Source organism: Panthera tigris, chromosome E3, assembly GCF_018350195.1.
Source record: "Panthera tigris isolate Pti1 chromosome E3, P.tigris_Pti1_mat1.1, whole genome shotgun sequence".
NCBI lineage: Eukaryota > Metazoa > Chordata > Mammalia > Carnivora > Felidae > Panthera > Panthera tigris.
The window spans coordinates 37373978-37398212 of record NC_056675.1 but is presented as its reverse complement, the minus strand read 5'-3'; the positions used below and the strand labels follow the sequence as shown (position 1 = coordinate 37398212).

Genomic DNA, 24235 nt, shown 5'->3' with positions numbered 1-24235 from the left:
GCAGCTGGTTGGCCAGGGTGGGGCGGAGAGGCAGACAGGAGCAGGGAGCACAGAGCTTGGGGACGAGAGCTGAAGACGGGGAATTGGTAAGTGTTTACGACACAGGGCCTGACCCTGTGCCAGGAAGGAGGGTCGGCAGTGACAGCAGAGCCTCATTTGGAATGGGGCAGGAGGGGCCGGTTGTCCAAGGCACGAGCTCCCGGGTCCTCAGGATCCCCGAGGGCCTTGGGTCTCACATGGTTATTTTATTTTATTTTTTATTTTTTTTAATGTTTTGTTTATTTTTGAGACAGGGAGAGACAGAGCATGAGCAGGTGAGGGGCAGAGAGAGGGAGACAGAATCCGAAACAGGCTTCAGGCTCCGAGCTGTCAGCACAGAGCCTGACGCGGGGCTTGAACTCACGGACCGCGAGATCATGACCCCGGGCCGAAGTCGGCCACTTAACCGACTGAGTCACCCAGGCGCCCCTCACACGGTTATTTTTAAAAGAACCGTGCTTTTATTTTGAGGATAGCTCAAAGAACTCATTTACAAAACGCCTTTTGTTTTCAAAGCACAGCTTTTCATTAAAAGCAACGTCTGCCTTTAATACACCCTCTCGTACACAGTCCCAAGTTGGGGGCTGCCGGGTGCCCCGCCCCCGCCCCCGCCCCGTGCTCAGTAGTCATCTTCGTCGTCGTCAGAGTCCTCCCGTGCCTGCCTGCACACCTTGGAGGGCCCGGGGGCGACAGGGGGCCCTGGTGGGGTAGGGGCCAGGTTCACCCAGCAGGGCCCACGAGGCAGCACGTGGCTCTCGTTGAGTCTGCAAACTCGATAGTTCTCGTAGTGGACGTTGTGGGTGATGTCCTTCAGGTCTTGGAGGTGGGAGCTGGGAGATGGGAGGCAGTTGAGCCCAGGCTGGCCACAGCGTCCCCCGCCCCCCTGGGGTCCCTGCACCCTCACCGGATGAGCAGGTCTCTCAGCAGAAGAAACTCACAGTGCGCCATGTTCTCCACTGCAAGACACGACACGGACTGCTGGCCCTGTCCCCCTGCCTTGCCCTCGATGAGCACCGAGTAAGCGCCCACTGTATGCTGTGTACCCCTGATATCCACCGCAATCTTTCCGCCCACATTTCTCACTGTCTTTTCTCATGTCCCATTTATTCATTGCTGTGCCCCCCGCACCTGGTACAGAAGGCTGCTACCAATACTTGAGCCAATGAATCCACTAATCAATTATTGTCCACTTAATAATTACTACAGTACATTATGTGTATGATACCATATATATTATATTATTTTAGTGATTATGTTGATAAATGGGGGGCGCAGGCCCTGGTTGCTCCTCCTTCACTTCCCATCCCCCCCCACCACCACCCCCCCTCAGCGAGAGGCCTCCCTCCACCCCCTCAGGTAGCCTCTCCTCCTGCCCTGCCTTCTCCCACCTGTCATTGTCTCATCAGCTCTCTGGGGACAGGAGCCTTGTCTGTCCTGCTTTCAGTGTATCCCCTGAGGAAGCGCATAGAGTATGCCTGGCACATAGAAGGCCCACAACAAATTCTGGCAAATGCATAGGGTGTCCTCTGGGTGGTGGGCATCATGCAAAGCAGTGGCCTGCCCTGTCCAACCACCTTCCATGTACAGATGCGCAGTTTGTTGGTTGCACAGACGCAAATGGCCATGCATGAGGTTGATGCCCATTGTACTGTGAGGAAACTGAGGCCCAAAGAGTCAGGTAACTTGCCTGAGTCCTCCCCGCTGCAAGGAGGGACTTGATTTCCAGGTCTGTCTGCTTCCTGGTTGTGGGCTTGCCCACTCTGGGCCCTGTGATGAGTGTTGAGGGTGCCGGAGGCAGCAGGATGCGCCTGGATTTTCAGCCCACCCTCACCTGCGCTCTCTGCAGAGTCCCTGCACTGACCTTCAATGATGCCCCACTTGGTCTTCCGGCCCAGGACACACCTCCCGTTCACCAGGTACTCTTGGTCGGACCCGACCACAGCAAAGGGGATCCGGTCCTGCGGGAGGAGAGGAGACAAAGGGTTGGCCCTGCCTAGGAGATGGGTAGAGAAATCACGGAGGTGGGGTGGGGGAGGCACAATGTCCTTTGTGGGAGACAGTGGTAGAAGGAGCACAGAGATCTGAAGTCAAAAGACACAGGGCACCTGGCCAGCTCAGTTGCTGGAGCCTGCGTCTCTTGATCTCAGGGTTGTGGGTTCGAGCCCCACGTTGGGTGTAGAGATTACTTAAAAATAAAATCTTTCAAAAAAAAAGTCTGATCAATGCCTCAGTGTTCTCATCTGTAAAATGGGAGTCAGTAGAGTACATACACAGGGCTTTGTGAATGTTTGGGAAGGTTACTCAGAGACACATTAATGATATAATCTTGGGGATGTCCCATCTCTTACCTGGGTAAGAGATGACCTGCAATCAGCTTCATCGGTTATCAACAGGGTTAAATGACATGACTTTGCAACCCAGGGGTTGGCAACCTATGGTACATGGGCCAGATCAGGCTCCTGCCTGTTTTCCCATATAAAGTCCGTTGGCATACAGCCCCATGCATTCATTTACTCACGTCTAGGTTGCTTTCGTGCTGCAACAGCAGAGTTGAGTAATTGCACTGAGACCCGTTGGCCCACAAGGCCTAACATACTTACCATCATGTGGCCCTTCACTAAAAAGCTTGCTGAGCCCTGCTGAAAATTCTGGTGGTTCACTTGCTCATGGCCGGAAGTGGAGACTCAAATTCCTGAACTCCAAACTGCTATTTAGGGGTTTGCTTTTATTTCTAGGAGTTAATTTGTGATGAGGAATAGTAATTGATGGTGGCAATCATAATTATCTGTTCTGCGCTTATCCTGCGCCAGCCTGGAGCAAACCCTCAATAAATGTTAGATGTCTGGACGATTTACTGAGATGTTGAGTCAGTATGTTCAGGTCTGTTTCAGTTGCGGCCACGCTGCTGCCTTCTCAGGCCTCAGGACAGAAAGAAACTGGTCAAGGTCAAGGCTCCTTGGACGTTTCACAGGAGATCCTGTTTATTGTGCCAGTGGGGAGGGGAAAGAGGGAATGGTGGAGACATTGGGTCTGAGATGGGAAACAGGGCCATGTCCGGATGTGGTTTGTTTACTGCACAAAGGGAACTGGCCATGAATCTGTGTGGGGCTGAAATCACATGCGGGCCATGTCTGTGAAGGCAGAGTTGTTTGCTTCTAATCCAGGCAACAGCACCGCTGTGCAGGTTAACACGGTCCCTGAGGGAGTGATTCAAGGCCTGGGGTCAATGCATGATGAATCTCAGCCCTCACCTGAGTCCTTTGCAGGATCCAGACAGACTGACATTGGACAAACCACCAGGACGACAAGATAGAGGCTTGGAGGTGGAATTCAGTTGATTAGGAGAAAAAGAAGAGGTTAGCTATTTCCCTCTTTCCTTCTCTTTTGAAACAGCTTTACTGAGATGTAATTCACGTACCATGAAATTCACCCTTTGAAAGGTGCAGCTCACAAGACTGTGCAGCCATCACCACAGTCTAACTCCAGGGCATTTTCGCTGCCCCAGAATGACACCCCACACCCATCAGCAGTCACTCTCCACTGCTCCTGACCCCCAGCTCCTGGCAACAACTAATCTACTTTCTGTCTCTATACGATTTACCTATTCCGACGTTTCATATAATGGAATCATGTAATATTTGTCCTCTTGTGTTTGGCTTCTCACTGAGCTTCATGTTTTCTTTTCTTTTGTCTTTTTTTTTGTTTGTTTGTTTATTTTTGAGAGAGAGGGAGGGGGAAGGAGAGAGAGAGAGAGAGAGAGAGAGGGAGGGAGGGAGGGAGGGAGAGAGAGAGACAGAGCGTGAGTAGGGAGGAACAGAGACAGGGGAAGACACAGAATTCAGAGCAGGCTCCAGGCTCCGAGCCGTCAGCACAGAGCCCAGTGCAGGGCTCGAACTCACAAACTTAAGATCATGACCTGAGCCAAAGTCGGACGCTCAACCGACTGAGCCACCCAGGCGCTTCATGTTTTCAAGGTTCATCCGTGTTGCAGCAGGTGTCAGTGCTACATCCATCCGTTTTTATACCTGGAGGACACTCCATTGTGTAGACAGACCACGTGTATTTATTTACTCATTCATAAGTGAATAGACATTTGGCTTATTTCCACTCCTTGGCTATTACACGTATTTCTGCCATGAATATCTGTGTACACGTTTTTATGTGAACATAGGTTTTCATTTCTCTTGGGAGTGGGCTTGCTGCTGGGTACCATGGTAACTCAGCGTTTAACCTTTTGAGGAACTGCTAGACTATTTTCCAAAGTGGGAGCACCGTTTGACATTCCCGTCAGCAGCGTCCGCCTGCAAGTTCAACTTCTCCACATCCTCACCAACACTTGGGATTGTCTGTCATTTTGCAAACAGCCACCCTAGTGGGTATGAAGCAGTACCTCGCGGTTTTGCTTTGCGTTTCCCTGATGACTGGTGATGTCGGACCAACATCTTTTCGTGGGCTCATCGGCCTCTTGTCCAAATTCTTTCAGGGAATGTCGTTCAAAACCTTTGCCCATTTCTAAATTTGTAAGCGTTCTTTATTATGTTCAGGATACAAGTCCCATATCAGATAAACCATTTGCAAGCCTTTTTTCCCCTCCCATTTCTGTAGGTTGTTGATGTTTGAGTTTACGTATGTATGGAGATTCATACCTGCCAGAAGTATGTGAACTTTCCCCAGGCTGTAGAGGGAGATGAATCTTTAGACAGAAAGAGCAGGTGGAAAGCAAATCGCCCAGCCGTGGTCACACCAGCCTGCCCCCCACCCCCACCCCATGGCCTCCTACCCGAATCTTGCTGTTGAGGATCCTGTCATTGATATCCTCGTCAAAGCATTTCTGTGGGTACACCTCGATGCAGTGAGTCCTCAGGTTGTGCTGGATCTGGGGACGCAGGTGACCTCATCTCATCCTGTGCACTTGGCCTCCTCCGTGCCCCCACCAGCCCCATCACCCCGGGTGCCCAGATCACCCTGCGCCTGAAGGCCTCTCGCTCCTCAAGGGTCAGGCTGTCGGCCCGGGCAATCACAGGCACCACGTTCACGGTCCGGCACAACCGCTGTAGTAACTCAATGTCCAGAGGCCGCAGGCTGCTCAGGCAGGGCAGCAACAGTGGAGGCAGTGGCAGTGGATGAGTGAGGGGGTGCCGGCCTGCAGCCCAGGCCAGGGACTCCTCCTCCTCCTCTCTGCCCCAGGCCAGGGTCCCTCCCCCAGCTGGCTCAGCCGTTTACCAGTGCCCAGTGGGCGGCACGAAGTACACACAGCAGTGCACCCGCGTGTCGGGGATGTGGCGCTGGCGGGTGATGAGGATCTCCTCCTGCAGGTACCGCTCGTACTGTTCATTGATGTAGCCTAGGATGGGGTCCCAGCTGGGGTGGCAGACGGACCCGACCTCAGAGCCGCCCCTGGGAGCCCCACCCCGTCTCCCCAGGTCCTCTGCGTGGTCTCCCCTTCGGAAGACCAATTGCCCCAGTTGGCCGAGGACACAGGACCTCCGTTCCCGTATGAGCTGAGACCTGTGGTTACCTGATCACCCTCCCCCCGCTCCCCTGAATTATCGGAGAGACCCCTGCCGTTCTCAAGCTGAGGCCTTGGCTTCCTTGTTCATAAAATGGAGAGAATAAGAGCACCAACTTTGCTGGGGTGTGGTCTTAAAAGAGATGAATCGCCACAGCCGGGTTCCAACCACCATGGGCACTCACCCCATTGCTGCAAGGATCTCCTGAGTCCTCTCCCTGGGTCCCTTCCCCTGCCAGGCTATTGTCAACCAAGCAGCCAAAAGGACTCCTCCACCTTTTTTTTTTTTTTTTAAAGATCCTTTTAAAAACAGGAGTCAGAGTACATCCCTTTTCTGCCCAGCCTGCCCACAGTGGCCACAGAAAAGCCTAAGTCCTTACACTGCCCTACCAGGCCCTACAGCATATCACTGTTGCTTCTGCCTGCCCTCCCCTCCTCGTTTCTCCCTACCAGGCACACACCTCCAGCCACACCAGCTTTCCATGAACATACCATTCTGCCCACCGCAGGGCCTTGGCACATGCCACTATCCACTTTGAACACTCTTCCCCTGCATGTCCACAATGTTCATTTTCTTGTATCCTGGAAATCCGCCCAAGTGTCACCTTATCCGGGAGGTCTTTCATGATCACTCTGCTTAAAGTTGCAATCCCTCTACAGCTCCCTATGCTTTCCCTTCTCAGAAATGTCCTCCTTGAATGATAGAGTTTAGGCCCACCTTATGCATAACTGATTTGTTGTGTTCATTGCTCAGCCCCCCTTCCCACGACAATGTAAATTTCACGTAGCCAGAGATGTTCATCTGTTTTGTTCATTGCTGTATCCCCATGTCTAGAACAGGGCTGGCACAAAGCAAGTGCTCAATGAAGCATTGTATGCAGGGCTGTCTTCATACAAGCACAAACAGACCATTTCCACAGAGCTCCGTACTTTGAAGGGCTTGCAGTTCATTCAATGTCCTGTGGTCAAGGTTTTACAATTCGTAATACTTTTTGAACAATGGGTCCCACATTTTCATGTCACTGGGTCCCACAAATTATGCATCCAGTCCTGATTGTGTGTGCGCGCGCGCGCGTGTGTGTGTGTGTGTGTGTGACCAACTACTGTCGTGGGTTTTGTCACTGAGAGCCTAGAACAACTCTGCAAGGTGGGTGTCATCACCCTCAAGTTACAAAGAAGGAAACTGAGGCTCAGAGAACTCCCATGACCAGTCCCAGCTTACATAACTGGAAAGTGGTCTAACTCTGTGGTCCTGACTCTGTAGTGTGGGCTTCTAACTTCTGCTATATCATAACCTTGACTGAATACCTACTGTGTGCCAGGCAGGAAGCCTTGACCTTTATGTACTTGACTCCCTTCAATCTTGGGAGGGCTGGTTGCATGCACCCATTATACAGATGAATAAACTGAGGCTCCAAGATGCCACAGTCAGGTGTTTCAGGGCTGGGATGTTTCCCAGGGGCTGGAGGGGCAGGGGCAGGGGGGCAACCAGGGTTCGGCCCCCACTGTCAAGGACCCACCATTTGTCATTGTTGATCTGGTCTCCAAAGCCAGGCGTGTCAGTCACTGTCAGCTTGAGCTTCACACCTTTCTCCTCGATGACTGTGCGTGGAGAGTGGAGTAGGGAGAGATTGGCCTGGGTGGGGTGGGGATGGGGTGGGTGGGGTGGGGGTGGGGGACCACTCACCATGGGTCACTGACTTCAGCTGCAGCGTCTGGGGTATGGGCATCCCCAGGCCCGGCAGGGTGCACTTCCACACCTTGGACTTGAAAAGGGTGCTCACCATTGTGGACTTGCCCAGCCCGCTCTGCCCTGGGGGTAACCAGACGACAGCAACAGAGGTGGACATTTTAGGCAGTGCTTCTCAGGCTGTCAAACAGCTTTAGAAAGTGAACTCTTTTCTAAGCATAACATAAATACTGAAAAGCGGGTGCTATCGTCAGTGTCCCCCTCAATCTTTATCCCACCCATTTTTATTGAGGCAAAATTCATACAATAAAAAAATTAACCATTAGCCATTTAAAGTGAACAATTCAGTGGCATTTAGTACTTTCACAGTGTTGTGCGCCCACCAATTCTGTGTAGTTCCTATTAGAAAGAAATCCACAGGCCGCAAATGGCGGAACTTAGGCCAAGTCTCCAAATGGGTGCCTAATATCTAACTTAACTGCAGTTCCAAACTCCCCCGGAAACGTAGCCTAAACTGGTCCGTCAGGGATTTTCTGGTCAGCACCAGTGAGTCATGTCACATGGGCCCTCACTGTCCCCCAAAGGAAGATGAAGTCATCCACCTAAGACCCTCTGCCTGTCCTCTAAGGGAAAGCAACCCTGCCTGGAATAATCCTTTCCTTTTGCTAATAACTTCCTTGCTCACATCCTCCTTTCTATCTAGAAACCTTGCATTCTGCACAACTCCTTGGAGCTCACTTCTTACCTGCTGACCAGGTGCTGCCCGATTCATGAATCCTGTCACAATTAGATCTTCAAATGTACTTGGCTGAACGTTGTTTTTTTAACCGTCAAGAAACATGCTCGTTGCCCCAAAAGAAACCTCAAACTCATTAGCAACCCCTCCCCATTCTCCCTCCATCATCAACTCTGGCAACTGTTAATCCATTTTTTGTGTCTCTGTGGATTTGCCTACTCTGGACATTTCAAAGAAATGGAATCATGCATGGGGCACCTGGGTGGCTCAGTTGGTTAAGTGTCCGACTTTGGTCCAGGTCATGATCTTGCGGTGTGTGAGTTCGAGCCCCTTGTTGGGTTCTGTGCTGACAGCACAGAGCCTGGAGCCTGCTCCAGATTCTGTGTCTCTTTCTCTCTCTGCCCTTCCCCAGCTCATGCTCTCTCTCTCTCTCTCTCCCTCTCAAAAATGAATATGCATTAAAAATTTTTTTTAAGAAATGGAATCACGCAATATTTGTCCTTTCATGTCTGGCTGCTTCCACTAAGCGTAATGTTTTCAAGGTTCATCCAAGTCCTACCAGGTGTCAATACTTCATTCATTTTCATGGCTGAATAATGTGCCATTGCATGGAGAGATCACATTGTGTTTATCCATTCATCCTGATGGGCAGTTCAATGCATCTTACAAATTAAATGGCCCATGTATACAGAACCAGATCCAGAGATGGAGCATATAGTTCCCCACAAGCCCAATAATGCCCATCTCAGTAACTATTAACCCAACACTCCAGGGACAGCCACTCTCCGGGCTTCTATCAGCAGGGAGCAGCTCTGCCCACCCTTGATTTAGGGAAGTACACAGCATGTGGTCTCTCGTGTCTGGCTTCTTTGGCTTGACACTACTTGGTGAGATTGACCCAAACCGTCTGTGGTTGTAGATGGTCCATTTTCCCTGCCGTGGGAGCTTCTCAAACTTGGTGGACCACATCTGCAGAAGGGAACACCCTACATCACAATGCAGGGTGCACACGTATTTTTGTATTTAACAAAAATTGTCCGAAGGGTCGTGCTGTCCAATATGGGAGTCCCACTTGGCTCCTGCATGGTTGATATGGAAAATCTGAATTGAGGTATGCCATCAATGGAAAATACAACCCAGATTTTCCAGACTTGGTGTGTGCCAAAAAGAATGCAAAAGTTCTTTTTTTAAACTTTCAAGAAAAGTTTATTTACCTTGAGAGAGAAAGAGAGCACACACAAGTGGGGGAGGGGCAGAGAGAAGGAGAGACAGAATCCTAAGCAGGCTCTGCGCCCTCAGCGCAGAACCCGATTTGGGACTCGAACTCACAAACTGTAAGACCGTGACCTGAGCCAAGATCAAGAGTCAGACACTTAACCGACTGTGCCACCCAGATGCCCCAGGAATGTAAAAGTTCTCATGGACAATTTTTTTTGGGTGTGGATTACATGTCATTCAAGATAGTATATACTGAGTTAAGTAACATAAATGGTTAAAATTAATTTCTCCGGTTTCTCTTCCCTTTTTTAAAGGTGGCTACTGGGAATTTTTAAAATGACATCATGTGGCTCACATTATACTTCTATTGGACAGCACTGCCTTGGAACAATGCCCTTAATTGGTGTTGCCCACTCTGACATTTTATAGTCTGCTATTATCTAGTTTATTTTGTTAAAGGTGTAGTTTTGACCTACAGAATCAATTTTGCACCCATATAAATGCAATTCCAGAGAACCTCCTGAACGCCAGGACAGTGCTAAACCCAGTGAGGAAACTGAGGCAGAGAGGGGTCAGGGACTGTGCTCAAGGTCACACGTTGGCCGGTGTTAAGGGCCCGGATCAGGATCTGGGTCTGGGTGTTCACCACTTTCTACCATGGCCTCCCCTTTTATTGCTCTCTTTGGGTTTGGCTGGGGCTTCATGGATGATTTTTGTCTTTTAACGCCTCAGTATTTCCAGATTTTAAACTATGACACCTGGTGAGGGACTATTAACAGACCCACTGTTGAGACTGAGGCTCAGAGAGGTGAAGTAATGCGCCCACACCCACAAGTCTGCATCCTTTGGTCTGTCCTCCCGTGAGCCCCTGCCCCTCACTCACCCACCACCATGATGTTGAACTCAAACCCCATCTTCATGGCCTTGATCTTCAGTTGGTCCAGCACGTCCTCAATACCCACGTAACCATGCATCTCGCAGGGTGGGGTCTTGGGGCTGGAGGGTCTTGATGAGCAGGGGGAGGGGGACTGCCTCAGCGGGTCCATGGGGTCAAGGGCACAGTAATGTCTGTCATCTGGGTGGGTGGGGAGAAGGGCGTTACTGGGGCTCTGGAGGGGGACCCTCTTGAGTTCTCATTTCTGGACCCTGGCTCCTGAGCTCTGCCACCAGGCACTCCCACACATTATCCCCCAAGGCCCCGGGGCCTAAGGGCTTTGGAGAGAAGTGCAGGGAGGAGCTGCCTCTCAGAGGAGGCTGAATCCCTTCCCAGAGATACACCAGCCCAGTAATCTGTTCCTCCCCCACCCCAGTTTCCTCCCTACCCCCACCCCTGGCCCAGGCAGTATCCTTGCTCAGACACTCCCCCCAGAAGAATGAGGCCAGACTGGCGAAGCCCAGGGTCTGGACCCATGGCGACAGAGAGAAGCAGCTTTGTTAGCACCTGATGGCCTTGGGTCTCTGACGGAGCTTCAAGGAGCTTCCCTGTCTTAGCTGGTGTGTGTGGTGAGGGGGGAGGAGACAAGGTGACAGTTAACTGAAGAATCTGAACTCCATCCCCTTCCCCATGACTTCAGGGGGAGGGGCAAGGGGTGGGCCTCCTCTACAGTGGGGAGCTGAGGGAAGGGGCGGGTAAGCTCTTCCAGGGTCCTTTTGGAACACTTACCCTAAATCCTTACAATGACCCTGGCCTAGTGCTATAGACAGGAACCCAGGGCCTCTGGGCAGCTCCCCTGCCCAAGGTCTGGGCTAAGTGGGCTTCAATCAGTCCTTCTGACTTCCAAATTCATGACTCTGCTAGCAAAAGCAAACCCATGACCCGCAGCCAGAAAGCAGAACGTCCATGTTTTCTTTGCTCTGTCCACCGCTGGGGCCACAGTGTTTTCAATGGCCAGATTGATTTAGGAAATATTTACCCCACACTTAGTCCGTGCATAACATTGTTCTGGGGCTGTAGGATGGCAGCTTGTTTCACAATCAACCCAGTGCTATCAAGCTAGTGCTGTTACTCCCTCCAGGTTACAGAGAGTCTGAACCAGTTGCGCAAAGTCACCTAGTAAGGAAGTGGCGGGTTGGGATCTGCGTCCACGTGCTTACCCTCTAATGCTTTTCTTGTTCACGGGAACATCTAGATTTCCAGTGTGTCTTAGAGATTGTAAGCCCTGGCAATTCTGGTGGCTGATGAGCTGCCCTCTTTGGCTGGGCCATGAGTTCTCCAGTGTGCCACAGTCCTCACCCCTCCCCGATGTGTCCCTGACACGACGTTTCTTATACAGATCCATCTCACTCACTACTTTCTCACCTGTTTCCTGGCACATGAGGAGTCCTCTGTCTCATGATGCTGAGCATTTTCTCTGAAAGCCAGATAAAGAGTTATTTTGAGCTTTGTGGGTCATAATATCTCTATTACACCTACTCTTCAGGCCTGCTGTTGTAGTGTGAGAGCAGCCACACACAGGTGAAGGGGGTGGCTGTGTGTAGGTAAAACTCTTTACAAAAGCAGGAAGTGGTTTGCCAACCCTGCTTTGCTTGCTGAAACTCACCAAGTCTGCCCCAGTCCATTCACCTCAACTGTCCTGAGCCCCAACTAGCCTTCTGTCCCTCTCTGCCTGTGCCCTTGTGCTTCCCTACCTTCTACCTATCTCACGACAGAGCTTAAACTTCATCTTTGAGGCTTGAGGCTTTGGGTGGGGCTGGGCAAAGCCTGCCCTGGAACATGGTTCCTTTCCCAATAGAGAAATCTCTCAAGCTACAAGTCCACAGCTCTCAAGGCTGATGGGAGGCTGGCCTCCTCATCAAAGCGAATGGGCATGTTGTACATGGATGACCAAACAGTACTGGTGGCCTGTGGACTGAACTTGAGCGGGAGATTCGGCTTCCTAGGAAAACCATCCCATGTGAGTGACAGTAGGATTCTGAGCAACTGGGAGAGGAAAAAAAAAAAAAAGAAAAGCAAGCCTCAGTGGGTAGCCACTAGGATCGCAAGCGTCATGACCGTGCTTGCAGAAAGCAGTGGTCACTTGCATGGCGCTCTTGGCTGTGTTGATTGGGAAAAGCCCAGGGTGAAGTGATCTGAGCAGTGTGAGGACAGCAGATGAGTCCAAATGTATACAAAGAACAGAAGACTGAAGGGAATCACACCCATAAGTTGGGTGAGTAATACATAGCCATTCAGTGCATGTTTCTAGAAGACCTCCTTGCGCTAAGGAAGTGTTTTATGGATCATTCCATTCAATCTAACCCAAGAATAAGGGGAATGATATTTATACATCCATTTTACAGAAGAAGAAACTGAGGCAGAGAAGGTCAAGGATTGTGCCCCAAGGCCACACACGGGTAGGTGTTAAGGGCTGGGAGCAGGATCTGAGTCTGAGGGGGGTCTGACCCACCTGAAATATGCCTTGACATGGCCTCCCCATCACTGCTCTGCTCCCGTCTTAGAACTCTACAGGTGGTTTCTGTCTTTTAGTAACGTGGTAATTTCTCAGATTTTAATAAGTGTTGGATGCTTAACCAACTGAGCCACCCAGGTGCTCTGGGTTTTGTCTTTTAACAAGTTGGAATTTCCCAGATTTTCCCTAATAAAGAGCAACCACCCCCCCATCAGAAAGTCTTACTTTATTATTATTATTATTATTATTATTATTTTAAGTTTACTTATTTATTTAGAGAGCATGAGCAGGAGAGGGGTAGAGACAGAGAGGGAGAGAGACAGAATCTCAAGCAGGCTCTGCACTGTCAGTGCGGAGCCTGATGCAGGGCTCAAACTCATAAACTGTGAGATCATGACCTGAACTGAAACCAAGAGTTGGATGCTTAGCTGATTGAGACACCCAGGCACCCCTAGAAGGTCTTACTTTCATAATGAAAAACAAGTAACAAGGCACCCAGGGGTCTGGACAGGAAGGTTGAGGGTCAGTGGGGAGCAGAGGTGACAGAGGGCCTCTTGCCCACCCAGCCAGGCCAAGTGGTGGGGGGACAGGGGCCACAGTTGTGGACCCCCATCCTCTTTTTTTTTTTTTTAAATGAGGTAGAAAGGAGCTCCTGGGTGGCTCAGTTAGTTAAGCGTCCAACTCTTGATTTCAGTTCATGTCATGACCTCACAGTTTTGTCAGTTTGAGCCCCATGTTGGGCTCCTTGCTGACTGCAGAGCTTGATTGGGATTGTCTCTCTCTCTCTCTCTGCCCCACCCCTTCTTGCGTTCTGTCTCTCAAAATAAATAAATAAACTTAAAAAAATTCTTAACAAAGTAATAAAATTGCGGTAAAGGGGCACCCGGCTGGCTCAGTCAGTAGAACATGTGACTCTTGGTCTTGGGGTTGTGAGTCAAGCCCCACTTTGGGCATAGAGCCTATTTAAAAAAAAAAAAAAAATATATATATATATATATATGTGTGTGTGTGTATAGATACATAATTTAGGCAAAATTTGCATACAATTAATTTGCATAAAATTAACCATTATCCACTCTAAAGAGAACAGGTAGGTAAGTGGCAGATCACTATTTAGTACACCTACAATGTGGCTAAACACCACCTCATCCTGTTCCAAGACATGTTCATCACCCCAAAGGAAATCCCATCACTACTAAGCAGTCACTCCCCTTCTTCCCCCCTCTCCCAGCCCCTGGCCACCACTAACTACTTCCTGTCTCTATGGATTTGCCTGTTCTGGACATTTCACAGAAACAGACCTACACACCATGTGGTCTTTTGTGTGTGGTCTCCTTCATTGAGCGTCACGTTTTGGAGGTTCATCCGTGTTGTAGCGGGTGTCACTGTTTCCTTTTGTGAGGCTGGATGACATCCCACTGTATGGACAAATTACCTGGTGGTGGTCATCTATTCATCATCGGCTGACAGGCGCTGGGGCGGTTTCCACCTTTTGGCTCTTGTGATCGGTGCTGCTGTGAACACTTGTGTACAAGTCTTTGAGAACTTGTTTTCAATTTTCATGGGTCTATCTATACCTAGGAGCTGAATTGCTAGGCCATATGCAATCACCATGTGTAACTTTTAATTTTTTTATTTTTATTTATTTATTTATTTATTTATTTTTAAATTTTGGGGTGCCTGGGTGGCTCAGTTGGTTGGGTGACCGACTTCAGCTCAGGTCATGATCTCACAGTTCGTGAGTTTGAGCCCCGCGTCCGGCTCTGTGCTGACAGCTCAGAGCCTGGAGCCTGCTTCGGATTCTGTGTCTCACCCTCTCTCTTCCCCTCCCATGCTCATGCTCTGCCTGTCTCTCAATAACAAATAAATGTTTAAAAAAATTAAAAAAATTTTTTTAATTTTACTTTTTTAACTTACATCCAAGCTAGTTAGCATATAGTGCAATAAAGATTTCGAAAGTAGATTCCTTAATGCCCCTTAACTTTTTTTTTTTTAGTATTTATTTAGTTTTTAGAGAGACAGAGAGAGAGCAAACTCACAATAGGGGGAGGGGCAGAGAGAGAGGGAGACAGAAAATCCCAAGGAGGCCCCACGCCGTCAGCACAGAGCCTGATGCGGGGCTCGAACTCAAGAACCGTGAGATCGTGACCTGAGCTGAAATCAAGAGTCAGATCCTCAACCGACTGAGCCATCCAGGCACCGCCCCCACCCCCCCCACCATGCGTGAGTGTTTGAGGAACTACCTCAAACTGCACCCTCCTCCTTTCCTTCTGCAGTAACACTCTAGTTGTTTCAAAACTCCCCTGCTCCTGCAACAGCCGTCTGAGATCTGGAATAGGACGGAGGGGTGGTAGGGTGGAAGAAGGGGACCCAGGACAGGAGCCCCAGAATGTGGTGGGGAAGGGCTCTGGGGTCTAAATGCCTGGGCCCCAGTTCTGGCTTCTCTGCTCACTGTGGGGATGGCTGACAGAATCATGGCCCCCAGAGATGTTTCCATCCTAATCCCCGGACCCTTGAGAGAGTATGGTAACTTACTCAGCAAAAGGGACTTTGCAGAATGTGACTAAGGATTCAGAGGGTGGGATTATCCTGTGGGCCAATGTAATCACAGGGGTCGGTCTTTGTAGCAGAGAGGTCAGGCGGGTCAGGGCCAGAGGATATATGATCATGGAGGCAGAGACTGGCATGACCAGTGGGCGTGGCCACCAGAAAGCCAGAAAAGGCAAGGAACGGACTGTCCCCTCGAGCCTTCAGAAGAAACACAGCCCTGCCGACCTGTTATAGATTCTGATCTCCAGAACCCTACGACAATAAATTTGTATGGTTTGAAGCCATGAAGTGCGTGGTCGTATGTCACAGCAGTGACAGAGAAGGAGCACCTTAGGTGTGCGACTTGAGCGGGTCGCTGAGCTTCTCAAGGCCACACCTTTCATATCTGTGAGTGGAAAGGACAGTGATGCCAGTTGAGGCTTGCCCTGAGGACAAATCAGGAAATGAATGGATGGTGTTAGGTGCGGAGCCTGACATCAGCTGACACGTTCTCCCCTGCTAGACCACAAGCACCACAAGAATTAAGATATTGTGTCCACTTGGTTTACGGCCAACCTCAAGTGCTGAGCAGTGTCTGGCCCTTGGTGGGCCTGGACACGTCTGCACTGAAAGAAGGGAGAGTGAGAGCTGCCTTTCTGGACAGGGTCGGGGCCCCAGGCCCCAAGTTCCAGGGGAAGAGGTCATTTGAGAGAGGATAATCATCTTTTTGTAACGACCACGCTGAGGATTAGAACAGAGGAGACAAGGACCACAAAGACTCCTAGTATGGTGCCAGGCACATGCCATCTGCCCAGTGGAGGGGAAATGGAAACCACTTTTCCCTCCCTGTCCCTCCCTCCTGTCTGTCTCTCTTCACTCAAGTCAACAGAGGCCCAGGCCATACTGTGTTCCAGGCTGCCTGTCTGGCCTGTTGAGAAAACAGTGAAAAATCCCCGAGTGAAGAGGCTTACAGGCCCGTGGGGACCTTCCTGGGTCCCGCAGCACCTGCTCCTGTTGGGAAGCTGTAAGCACACCTGTTAGGGCACAGGCTCCACCCCCCTGGAGGCTAGCCGCCCCTAGGAAGGGTGGGGCTGGTTGCCAAGGTGCCAAGGCCTCAGGTAGCAGCTATCTTGGGTTGCGGATCCGGAAGCAGGAAGTAGCCTGTGTTCTCAGGACCTGGCAACTGGCTGACTGGGGGAGCCTGGAGGCTGGTAGGAGTCTGGGCGCGGAGTTGCTGGGGGCGCGGGGCGGGGGGTGGTGGGAGGGGACCAGGCAGGGGTTTGGGGGTGTTGGTGTGGGAGGGGGCAGGGGCAGGGGCAGGGCAGGGGCTGGGCTGTGAGAGGTCTGGCTGAGTTCTGAGGCAGCCCCTTGGGGGCTGGTGGTACCCAGAAGGCTGGAGCTGAGATGGCCTTGGCAGAAGACCTGGAGAAGGAGCTGGAGACCACGGCCCAGGAAGTGCTGGGGAAACTGAGGAGCGGTCAGCTGTTCCAGTCCAGGTGGGACACTGCTGCCTTCATCATCTTTCTCATCTTCCTTGGTGAGTGTGGCCTTGGCCTTTGCCCCGCCCTCCCCCCCGCACCTCCTGACCCAGACGTGGCCAGGACCCTCTCTGGACACCTGTCACTGCCCCCCCCCCCCGCCCCCACTCCAGGCACTGTGTTGCTGCTGCTGCTGCTTGTTTGCATCCACTGCTGCTGCTATAGCTGCTGCAGCCGCCGCACCTCCAGATCCCAGAAGGTGAGCCCCGATCAGGTGAGCCCCACTGGCCTCCTGGGCTGGGCAGGTGCGAGGGGCAGCCTGGAAGTGCACTGGGGAGACGAGGGTGCTGGGCCTCCTGTGGACAGGGGGCAGGCAGAGGACACATGAGTGAAGCCCAGCTGATTCCTGTGCCTCTCTTGTAGGAACACCGCAGGGGTGTGGATAACTTGGCCCTGGAACCTTAACACACCGAGCCCCCCAGCCCCTCTGCCCATGTGTCCTGCTGGGCAACAGGAACAATGCCTTGTTTGTCCAGAACCTGAGTCTGGAGTGTGTTCTGAGCCTCCCGTCAAGGGGTGGGCAGTTGGGAACTCACTGCTTTATCCAGATGCCCACCTGCTCCCTCACAGCTTTCAGCCTACACGACGGCCACCAGACCCTGAGTCACCAGCGACTGCCCATGGGAGGGGAAGCTGGGGCCCAACTCAGGGGCCGGGACCCCCAGGCAGAACCCTTGTTCCCATCCCACTCAGCCCCTTGGCAGCCCGGAGGACCCCCTCAAAGGTGGTGTGGGGAGGCCAAGGGCTCAGTCACTGGGTACCCCACTCAGGTCCTGAGTATCAGGGATCCCCAGCCTGGTCCTCACTCAGACAGACAGACGCTCCAGGTAAAGTCGGGTGATCTTTATTTCCTAGAGGCCTTGTCAGGGATGCTGAGCAAACGCATTCTAGGACACCACAGCTCACGGTGGGTGGCTTCTGTCTGCTCTCCTAACTCACAGTTTAGGGTCGCCACCCACTCCTCACCCTCCATGGAGGGGGTGTGCGTGGCTACCCTTCACCATCCAAGGGCAGCTCAGAAAGCAGAAAAAGGAGGCGGAAGGAGAGCCCTGGGGTTGGCCCCACCCAGAGTCCAAAGGTTTCTGCCTGCAGGGAGGGAGGGTTTGGAATGTGGGCCACATCTCTGCTCCGCCTTCCTGACCACCCCCCTCCGCAAAATGAAAAGCAAGCCTTCGTCCCTTCTTTTCAGTGATTCCAGTGTTCATTTCCATCTGTGCAAATATGATGGGCAGGATGGGGTAAAGACGAAAATAAATAGCCCATGCTGCCCGGCTCTGGCCAACACTCCAAGAGGGGATAGATGAGAGGGACAAGGGCCATTTCCCAGGTGGACAGACTCTTGGGGGTTCTGTTCAGAAAGGCCTGTAGCTCCAGTAGCTGGAGAAAACGGAGATCTGGAGAGGGAGAGAGGTGGGGGGACATGGTGAGTGCTGGTGCTAGGGAGCCTCCCTTGCTGTACCCTGTGACCCGGGTGAGATTTCAAGGTCATCCAAGGGCAATTTGTTAGGGAGAGGGTACTGTTGCTCGGCAACGTTGTGGCCCATCTGCTGGGTGTGTGTGGAGGGTACGGTGGAGATTTGGGGGTGCTTTGGAGGTATGACCAGAGCCCTTAGGATCCCCCCAAAATGAAAAGGCTTAGCAGCCTGCCACCTGGCTGGCCCAATGTGTCTGAGAGGGAGGCCCACCCCCCGACCCCACAGTCCCCCGTGGCCCACCTTATCCTTGAGCTGCTGGCAGAGCTGCAGGGAGACCGTGAAGAAGACTAGGGCATCGTTGAGCCACGGGATCACACACTCCACCTTGTGCACATGGCTCACCTCCAGACGCTGGGAGCCCCACTCGCTGTGGGGAGAGGGGAGGGTCTCCCCTGGGCGGGGGGTGCTGACCAGCCTGGCCCCCCAGGCCCCAAGGTGCAAAGGGTTGGGGAGGGCAGGGTGCTCCCCGGCAGCATACTTACAACATGGCCCCAGGGCTGTGGAGCACGGCGCCTCCAGCTGGGCGGAAGTTCTAGGAAAGAAGGGGACCAGACCCGGTCAGGCCCTGGAGGCTGGTCAGGCCCTGGAGGCTGCCAGGCACGTGGGGGCGGGTGGGGTTCCCTCACCTTGGTGGAGTTGGGCTGCAGGGCGTGCAGCTGGTACACGGTGAGGCAGAGCTTGTTGAGGTTGATGTACACATTGACTAGTAGGTCAGAGGGCAGGGCAGGGGCGAACATCCGCTGGGGACGAGCACCGGGCAAGGTCGGACGAGGGTCGCGCAGGCGCTGGCCTCCCAGAACCACCTGGGCAACCCCATTCCCCAACCCAGGCACTGGGGCTTCTAGACTTTTCCGAGGTGTCCTGGGTGGCTTTCTGCACCAGGCTTGAGAAGCACTGATGCAGACTAGGAGCATTTGGGGGACGCAGGGTGGAAGCCAAGGACCTTGTCCCAGAAAACTGCATAGACAGAGGACTCAGACAGCAGTTCGGGGTTTCCAGGGCCCCTTCACACCCGTGTCCCTCCCAGGGGCAAGCTGGGCTCCTCAGTGGGGATTCCCTCTCCTGGAGCAGGGGCTGGACTAAGGCACTGACCGTGAGGCCACTGGCAGCGATCTCAGGCAGAGTAAGGGTAGCCGGGGTGGTGAGCCGGTTGCGGGCTCTGGTCAGCTGCAGCATCACAGCGTCCATCAGCTGTGGGCAGGGGGCTGGTCAGAGCTGCTTCGAGGGCAGCCCCTCCCCTCCCACATCAGAGCGTGACAAAGTCATGGAAGCTCCCAGCTCCTGCCCTGGGTGCTCACGGTCTCAAGGCCTGAACCCCTGCTGTGTGGGGCTTGTTTAAGGTGCAGGTACTGGGGTTCCAGCTGAGGGTGGGGGTAGGACGTCTGCAGTGGTGACCACCTATCCAGCAGGTTCTACTGCATGGGATCTTGGGTGCTGGTTCAGTGGGGAATGGAACATGGGAGATCCTGAGCGTCAGTCTCAGGGGCATGAGGGCTTTGTGGATGGGGGTACAGGCAATGAAGGAGCTTAGAAGAAGGGGCCTGAATCCAGCTTGGGTGCAAGGAGCCAGGGACAGTGATGGCACGGCTAGGTTCAGGTCTTAGCCTGGGGTACCAGCCCCATTTTCACAGTTGAGGAAAGAGAAGGTCCCAAGTGCTAAGGTCACATGGCTAGTGAACAGTGGAACCATCTGGAACTCATCCTTTTCCTTTGCCATGACTAAAACTCTTGCTTGGACTCCTCAGAGCCCCAACTTCCACTGCTTCCAGCTATTGCCATGGGCATGGGGGTGACCTTGCTTCCAGGAAAGGCAAATCTGGGTGGAGGCATGGGGACTACACCCCCTGTCCCCAGGGTGGTCACAGTTCTGGGAGGGACCTTAGGCCATTAGTTGTAAGTTTTCATATGAGAACACAGAGGTCCAAAGAAGGAAAGTGAATCACCTGAAGACACATAGCAAATCAGGGACAGAGTTTAAAGCATGAGTTTGGGGCATATGAGCGCAGCTGGTCCCTGCAAACCATGTGGATTCCCTTTGCTAATTATAGGAGTTCCTCTAGTGCTAGTCATGTGACTACTAGCATCTACTAGTAGTAGCTGAGCACTTCCTGAGCATTTGCTAGAGGCTACTTTACCTGCATCATCACAACTGGTCGTCACTGCAGTGAGTCCCCCCTCTATAGGTGAGGCTATTGAGGCATCGAATGACTAAGAAAGTAACCTGAGGTTGCACAGCTTACAGCGGAGGCCCTGGAATCAGAATCTCAATCTGAGTCTGGAACCTGGGATATGAATCATTTGACTGTAGCTGGATGGACACGGGTGCGTTGAGAGGTGATGGGTGGGCCATCAGCTGCGCCTGAGGATGTGGGGGCAGAATTCTCCAGGGGCCTGGTCAGGGCCAGGGGGAGGGAACCTAGTTCTCCTGTCCCTTCTGGCAGCTCACCTTGAGGACCTCTGCTCCCGTCCTGAACTGGTAGCTTTCATCCCGGTTGGCAAGGAGGTAAATGGCTTGGCTTACATGGTTCCTGGCATCCTGGATCTGAAAACAGTGCCCATCGAGAGGTCAGCGGGCTGGGCCTCAAGAGGAAGAGATGCCAACTTCATCTCTCGGTGGGCAGTTCCTGCCTCAGTCATCACGATGAGGAGCCATTCTCCTTGGAGGGGTGGGGTGGGAACCGCCTGCCTGCCCTCTCCCCACCAGCTGCCAGCTCCGTGTCCTCTGAATGCCAGGTCCTGGCTGGGTGTTGGGCACATGGCAAGACTGTGGCAGGCCTGCTGTCACACAGCTCACCTTCTAAAGGAGGGCAGGTGATCGCAGAGTAAAGGCCTAAGATAAAAAGACTGACTTGCACAAGGAAAGAGGGTGACTCTGCTGGATGGGGGAGGGGGGAGCCTCTTTTGATGGATGGAGGTCAAGGGAGGCCCCAGGGAAGTGATTCTTGAGGATCACCCAAGTGACAAGAAAAGCAGAGAGCCGAGCATGGGCAAAGGCCCTGAGGTGGAGACCAGCTGGTGTCCAGTGAGAGGGGAAGGGGCTTGGATCAATCCAATCACACAGGAGCTTGTAGGGAACATGGACTCTGTCTCCAGGAGCCATCAGAAGCCCCCTGGAGGCTCTGGGAAGGGGAGTTCCTGGCTCCAGAGGACCCCAGTGGTTCCTGCTGGGGCCCTGGGGCCTACAGACAGGTTTTCCACCTCCTTCAAGGCTAGGCTCTGGAGCCCCAGGCACTGCCTGCCCCAGCTCTGCTACTAGGAAACACCCTTCCAGGCTTGCTCCGGCTTCAAATCCCCATGGCCAGCCTGGAGCCCTCAGTGCCTCTCAGGCCTGCCCCGGCCTGCCCTTGTGGCCTGAGCCCCAGTAGGGGAAGGGCCCAACTACCTGCTGCAGCTTCCACTGCTTGTCTTCTCGGAAGGCGAAGTGCAGCAGCTGGTTGTTCCGGGGTATCTTCAGGTTCACATCCTGACGGGCAAGAGTGGATAAGCAGAAGGATGACACCCTCCTGCTTTTGGCCACCCTGAGCCCTTGAGCAGGGGGCCAGAAATGGGGTGTGTGGGGTGGTTCGGGCCCCCGTCATTCCACAGGGCAGAAGGTCTCCCAGCACAGTGGCCATTTGGAGTGTGAACAGGGAGGTCAGGAAACAGGAACTCGGGCCCAAGAGGAACCACAAAGAAATGAAAGGGAAAACAGAAAGGGGAAGGTGGCCTCAGCCAGGAGTAGCTGTGACTGTGGGCAAAAGGGAACATGGGTACAGGCCAATGGACTGAGCACCCACCCACTACTGGAGGAGAGGCACCTTCCCCCACATCTTGGTGCCTGGCACCAACGGAGCTCAGATGCTGGCCGATTTCACTTTGAATTGGGGCCAGCTTAATCCCGCTGCTGCCCACGCTTCACTGGGCCCAGACTCAGGGCTGGGCCGTGTGCAAACATCCCCCTTCGGCACCTCACACAGAAGCCACATGCCAATTCCATGAGGAGGCTGCTGAGGGGTGGGGGGAGTATTTTACAAGGGAGAAAACTGAGGCCCAGAGAGGTCAAGGATCCTGCCCAGGGTCACACAGCCAACTGGTGGCAGAGCCAGCAGGAGGCTCCCATACTCTTTCCTGCTGGATCCTCCAGCAACAGAGAAAGGGGAGAGGGGCTGGGGGACTCACCGCCTGGCTCAGCGCGTCCCCTTGCAGAGTCAGCACGCCTTTCACCTGGTCTGTGCTGCAACACGTGGGGGTCAGAGCAGTGCCTGTGGCTGCCCTCTCCCACCACCTGGCCCTCCCGGCAGCTTGCCCCTGGCTGTCCCAGGATGGCCCGCTGGGCCTTGGCTATGCAGCCTCTCCTGGAGGGATCCCAGGTGTCCCCCTCACAAGCAGCTTCATCACCCTCATTTCTGCTCAGCCCCTGCTCACCTACAGCTGCCAAGGATGAAGTTCTCCTGCTTGGCAGGACCCTCCGTGCCGGTGCCAGAGCAGGGCAGAGTGAAGCGGAGAGAGGCCTCCTGGAAGGGCAGAGGGGATTAGGGTAAAGTTCATCCAATCCAGTTCAACGGTCTTTCCAGAAGCCCCATTTCCTAGGTTGGCCAGGGGAGGGTCAAGTGGGTTGGTCTCACCGGAGCACCTTATCCAAGCCTCCAGGGCACCTTCCCATTTCTCAGGCCTTTCCGCCCTCACCTGGGTTTCAGGTCCTACCAGAGTGGATGGATAGCTGTTCCTTCCACATTCCCCAGAAACTTGCCTCAAGCCCAACTCCAGGATATAGAACAGAGAGATGGCCTCCTGGCTTGGTTAAGATGCTTGGTTTGGAGGATATTATGCTAAGTGAAATTAGTCAGAGAAAGACAAATATCATATGACTTCACTCATATGAGGACTTTAAGAGACAAAACAGATGAACATAAGGGAAGAGAAACAAAACTAATATAAAAACAGGGAGGGGGACAAAGCATAAGAGACTCATAAATATGTAGAATAAACAGAGGGTTACTGGAGGGGTTGTGGGAGGGGGGATGGGCTAAATGGGTAAGGGGCATTAAGGAATCTACTCCTGAAATTATTGTTGCACTATATGCTAACTTGGATGTAAATTAAAAAAAAAAAAAAAGGGAAAAAAAAGACGCTTGGGTGTGGGGACAGAGTCAGAAAATGTTAGTAGTCATGACAACTCGCAATTTCTGCCCTACCAGGCAATGTCTGGACATTTCTGTGAGTTGACTTATTTCACAATAGCCCTGTGAGGCTGGTACTGCAATCTTTTTGCGAAAGGGAGCCCCCCAGATGTTGAGTATGATGCTGGAGACCTTGAGATAACAGCTTCAATGGAAGCCTTCCTTGACCCCGACTCCCCGCCCGGGAGCTCATTCCACGCCCGACGCACTGCGCTCACACAGCTGCCTGTGATTAAGTGGACAATCATGTGTTGGTACCCCGACTGGACTCCCAGTCCCCCGAGGCAGGGGCTGGTCTGCACACCGCGCATCGCGCCCACAGGAGGCGCTCGGAAGGCAGGGGCATCGGCCCGGGAAAGAGCCGCTGCTGGGCCGGCCTGCCAGGCGCCTTACCTTGAGGATGTCTTGCAGCTGCCTGAGGACGGCGTGCACCTCGTCGTGCAGCAGCCAGCGGAACTCCTCCTCCTGCGGGCACAGGCCGACTGTCAGCCTCCCGGGCCCACCGCCCCCGGCTCCACCCTGCCCTGGCCGCGCGCCTCACCAACACCGCTCGCTCCGCCGCCGTCGCTGCCATCGCGGTCGCCATCGCCGCCGCTCGCCGCCCAGCGACCGTCAGGCACCCGCCGTCAGCTCGAGGCTCGGTGCACCGGCCGTCAGTGCGCTAGCAGCACCCGGGCCCACCCCCGCTGCCGATTGGCCGCACGCGCGTCCGCCCCGCCCCCGGGCCGCCTCTCCCGCCGCCGACCGGCCGAGCTGCGCTCCGAATCGAGGCTGGCGGCTGCGCGAACCCGCCTGCTCCGGCTCTCCCAGGCTGCCGCTGGCACCCACCGCGAGCGCTCTGCGCTCGGGCGCCGCGTCCACCGCCGCTCTGCCGCTGGAGCCCTTCGGCCACTTGTCCCGCCCCTCCCCGGCCCTGATAGGGCGCCCTGCTCCGCTTGCGCACACTGATTGGC

At 53.4% G+C, this 24235-nt stretch overlaps 3 protein-coding genes across 9 annotated transcripts; 1 reads left to right on the top strand and 2 right to left on the bottom strand.

Moving 5' to 3' along the window:
- Positions 1-579: 579 nt before the first annotated feature.
- On the bottom strand, positions 580-10739 carry SEPTIN12 (septin 12). 3 transcript variants are annotated; one of them, XM_042971581.1, is made up of 11 exons: positions 10634-10738; positions 10076-10267; positions 7236-7361; positions 7069-7150; positions 5263-5400; positions 5004-5121; positions 4820-4915; positions 1901-1997; positions 1727-1806; positions 944-995; positions 777-869 (listed from the first exon to the last, which is right to left on the bottom strand). In XM_042971581.1, exons 2-10 carry the CDS (start codon positions 10236-10238, stop codon positions 960-962), a joined length of 936 nt encoding a protein of 311 aa, XP_042827515.1. In that variant the 5' UTR covers positions 10239-10267; positions 10634-10738; the 3' UTR covers positions 777-869; positions 944-959. The 3 variants fall into 3 exon arrangements, with proteins under 3 accessions (XP_042827514.1, XP_007073435.2, XP_042827515.1); XM_042971580.1 differs by lacking the exon at positions 944-995 and having other exon boundaries at positions 580-869; positions 10634-10739; XM_007073373.2 differs by lacking the exon at positions 1727-1806 and having other exon boundaries at positions 597-869; positions 10634-10737.
- An 86-nt stretch (positions 10740-10825) lies between these two features.
- Positions 10826-17494, top strand: SMIM22 (small integral membrane protein 22). Of its 5 annotated transcripts, none has more exons than XM_042971585.1 (5): positions 12110-12341; positions 12472-12525; positions 16500-16647; positions 16762-16847; positions 17012-17494. In XM_042971585.1, the coding sequence occupies exons 1-5, from the start codon at positions 12294-12296 to the stop codon at positions 17051-17053; spliced, it is 378 nt and encodes a 125-aa protein (XP_042827519.1). In that variant the 5' UTR covers positions 12110-12293; the 3' UTR covers positions 17054-17494. The 5 variants fall into 5 exon arrangements, with proteins under 5 accessions (XP_042827518.1, XP_042827519.1, XP_042827517.1 ...); XM_042971583.1 differs by having other exon boundaries at positions 12111-12341; positions 16762-16862; XM_042971584.1 differs by lacking the exons at positions 12110-12341; positions 12472-12525 and adding an exon at positions 10826-12086 and having other exon boundaries at positions 16762-16862.
- Positions 17477-24108, bottom strand: ROGDI (rogdi atypical leucine zipper). The gene is made up of 11 exons (XM_042971582.1): positions 23824-24108; positions 23676-23747; positions 22528-22616; positions 22282-22336; positions 21506-21586; positions 20570-20665; positions 19216-19314; positions 18750-18863; positions 18606-18655; positions 18364-18490; positions 17477-18042 (listed from the first exon to the last, which is right to left on the bottom strand). The coding sequence occupies exons 1-11, from the start codon at positions 23866-23868 to the stop codon at positions 18001-18003; spliced, it is 870 nt and encodes a 289-aa protein (XP_042827516.1). The 5' UTR covers positions 23869-24108; the 3' UTR covers positions 17477-18000.
- Between the last annotated feature and the right edge of the window lie 127 nt (positions 24109-24235).

What these genes read in the sequence shown, in the direction of transcription:
- SEPTIN12 (XM_042971580.1), bottom strand. Translation starts at nt 10,238, where the DNA reads ATGGACCCGCTGAGGCAGTCCCCCTCCCCCTGCTCATCAAGACCCTCC. An exon ending in GTTCAACATCATGGTGGTGG is followed by an intron (nt 7,362 to 10,075) that starts GTGAGTGAGGGG and finishes GGTTACCCCCAG; the next exon opens with GGCAGAGCGGGCTGGGCAAG. An exon ending in TTGCAGCGGGGAGGACTCAG is followed by an intron (nt 870 to 1,726) that starts GCAAGTTACCTG and finishes CCCATCTCCCAG; the next exon opens with CTCCCACCTCCAAGACCTGA.
- SMIM22 (XM_042971583.1), top strand. Translation starts at nt 12,294, where the DNA reads ATGTATACAAAGAACAGAAGACTGAAGGGAATCACACCCATAAGTTGG. An exon ending in GAATCACACCCATAAGTTGG is followed by an intron (nt 12,342 to 12,471) that starts GTGAGTAATACA and finishes TCCATTTTACAG; the next exon opens with AAGAAGAAACTGAGGCAGAG. An exon ending in CATCTTTCTCATCTTCCTTG is followed by an intron (nt 16,648 to 16,761) that starts GTGAGTGTGGCC and finishes CCCCCACTCCAG; the next exon opens with GCACTGTGTTGCTGCTGCTG.
- ROGDI (XM_042971582.1), bottom strand. Translation starts at nt 23,868, where the DNA reads ATGGCGACCGCGATGGCAGCGACGGCGGCGGAGCGAGCGGTGTTG. An exon ending in CGGGAGCAGAGGTCCTCAAG is followed by an intron (nt 19,315 to 20,569) that starts GTGAGCTGCCAG and finishes CCCTGCCCACAG; the next exon opens with CTGATGGACGCTGTGATGCT. An exon ending in GCCAGCAGCTCAAGGATAAG is followed by an intron (nt 18,043 to 18,363) that starts GTGGGCCACGGG and finishes CTCCCTCTCCAG; the next exon opens with ATCTCCGTTTTCTCCAGCTA.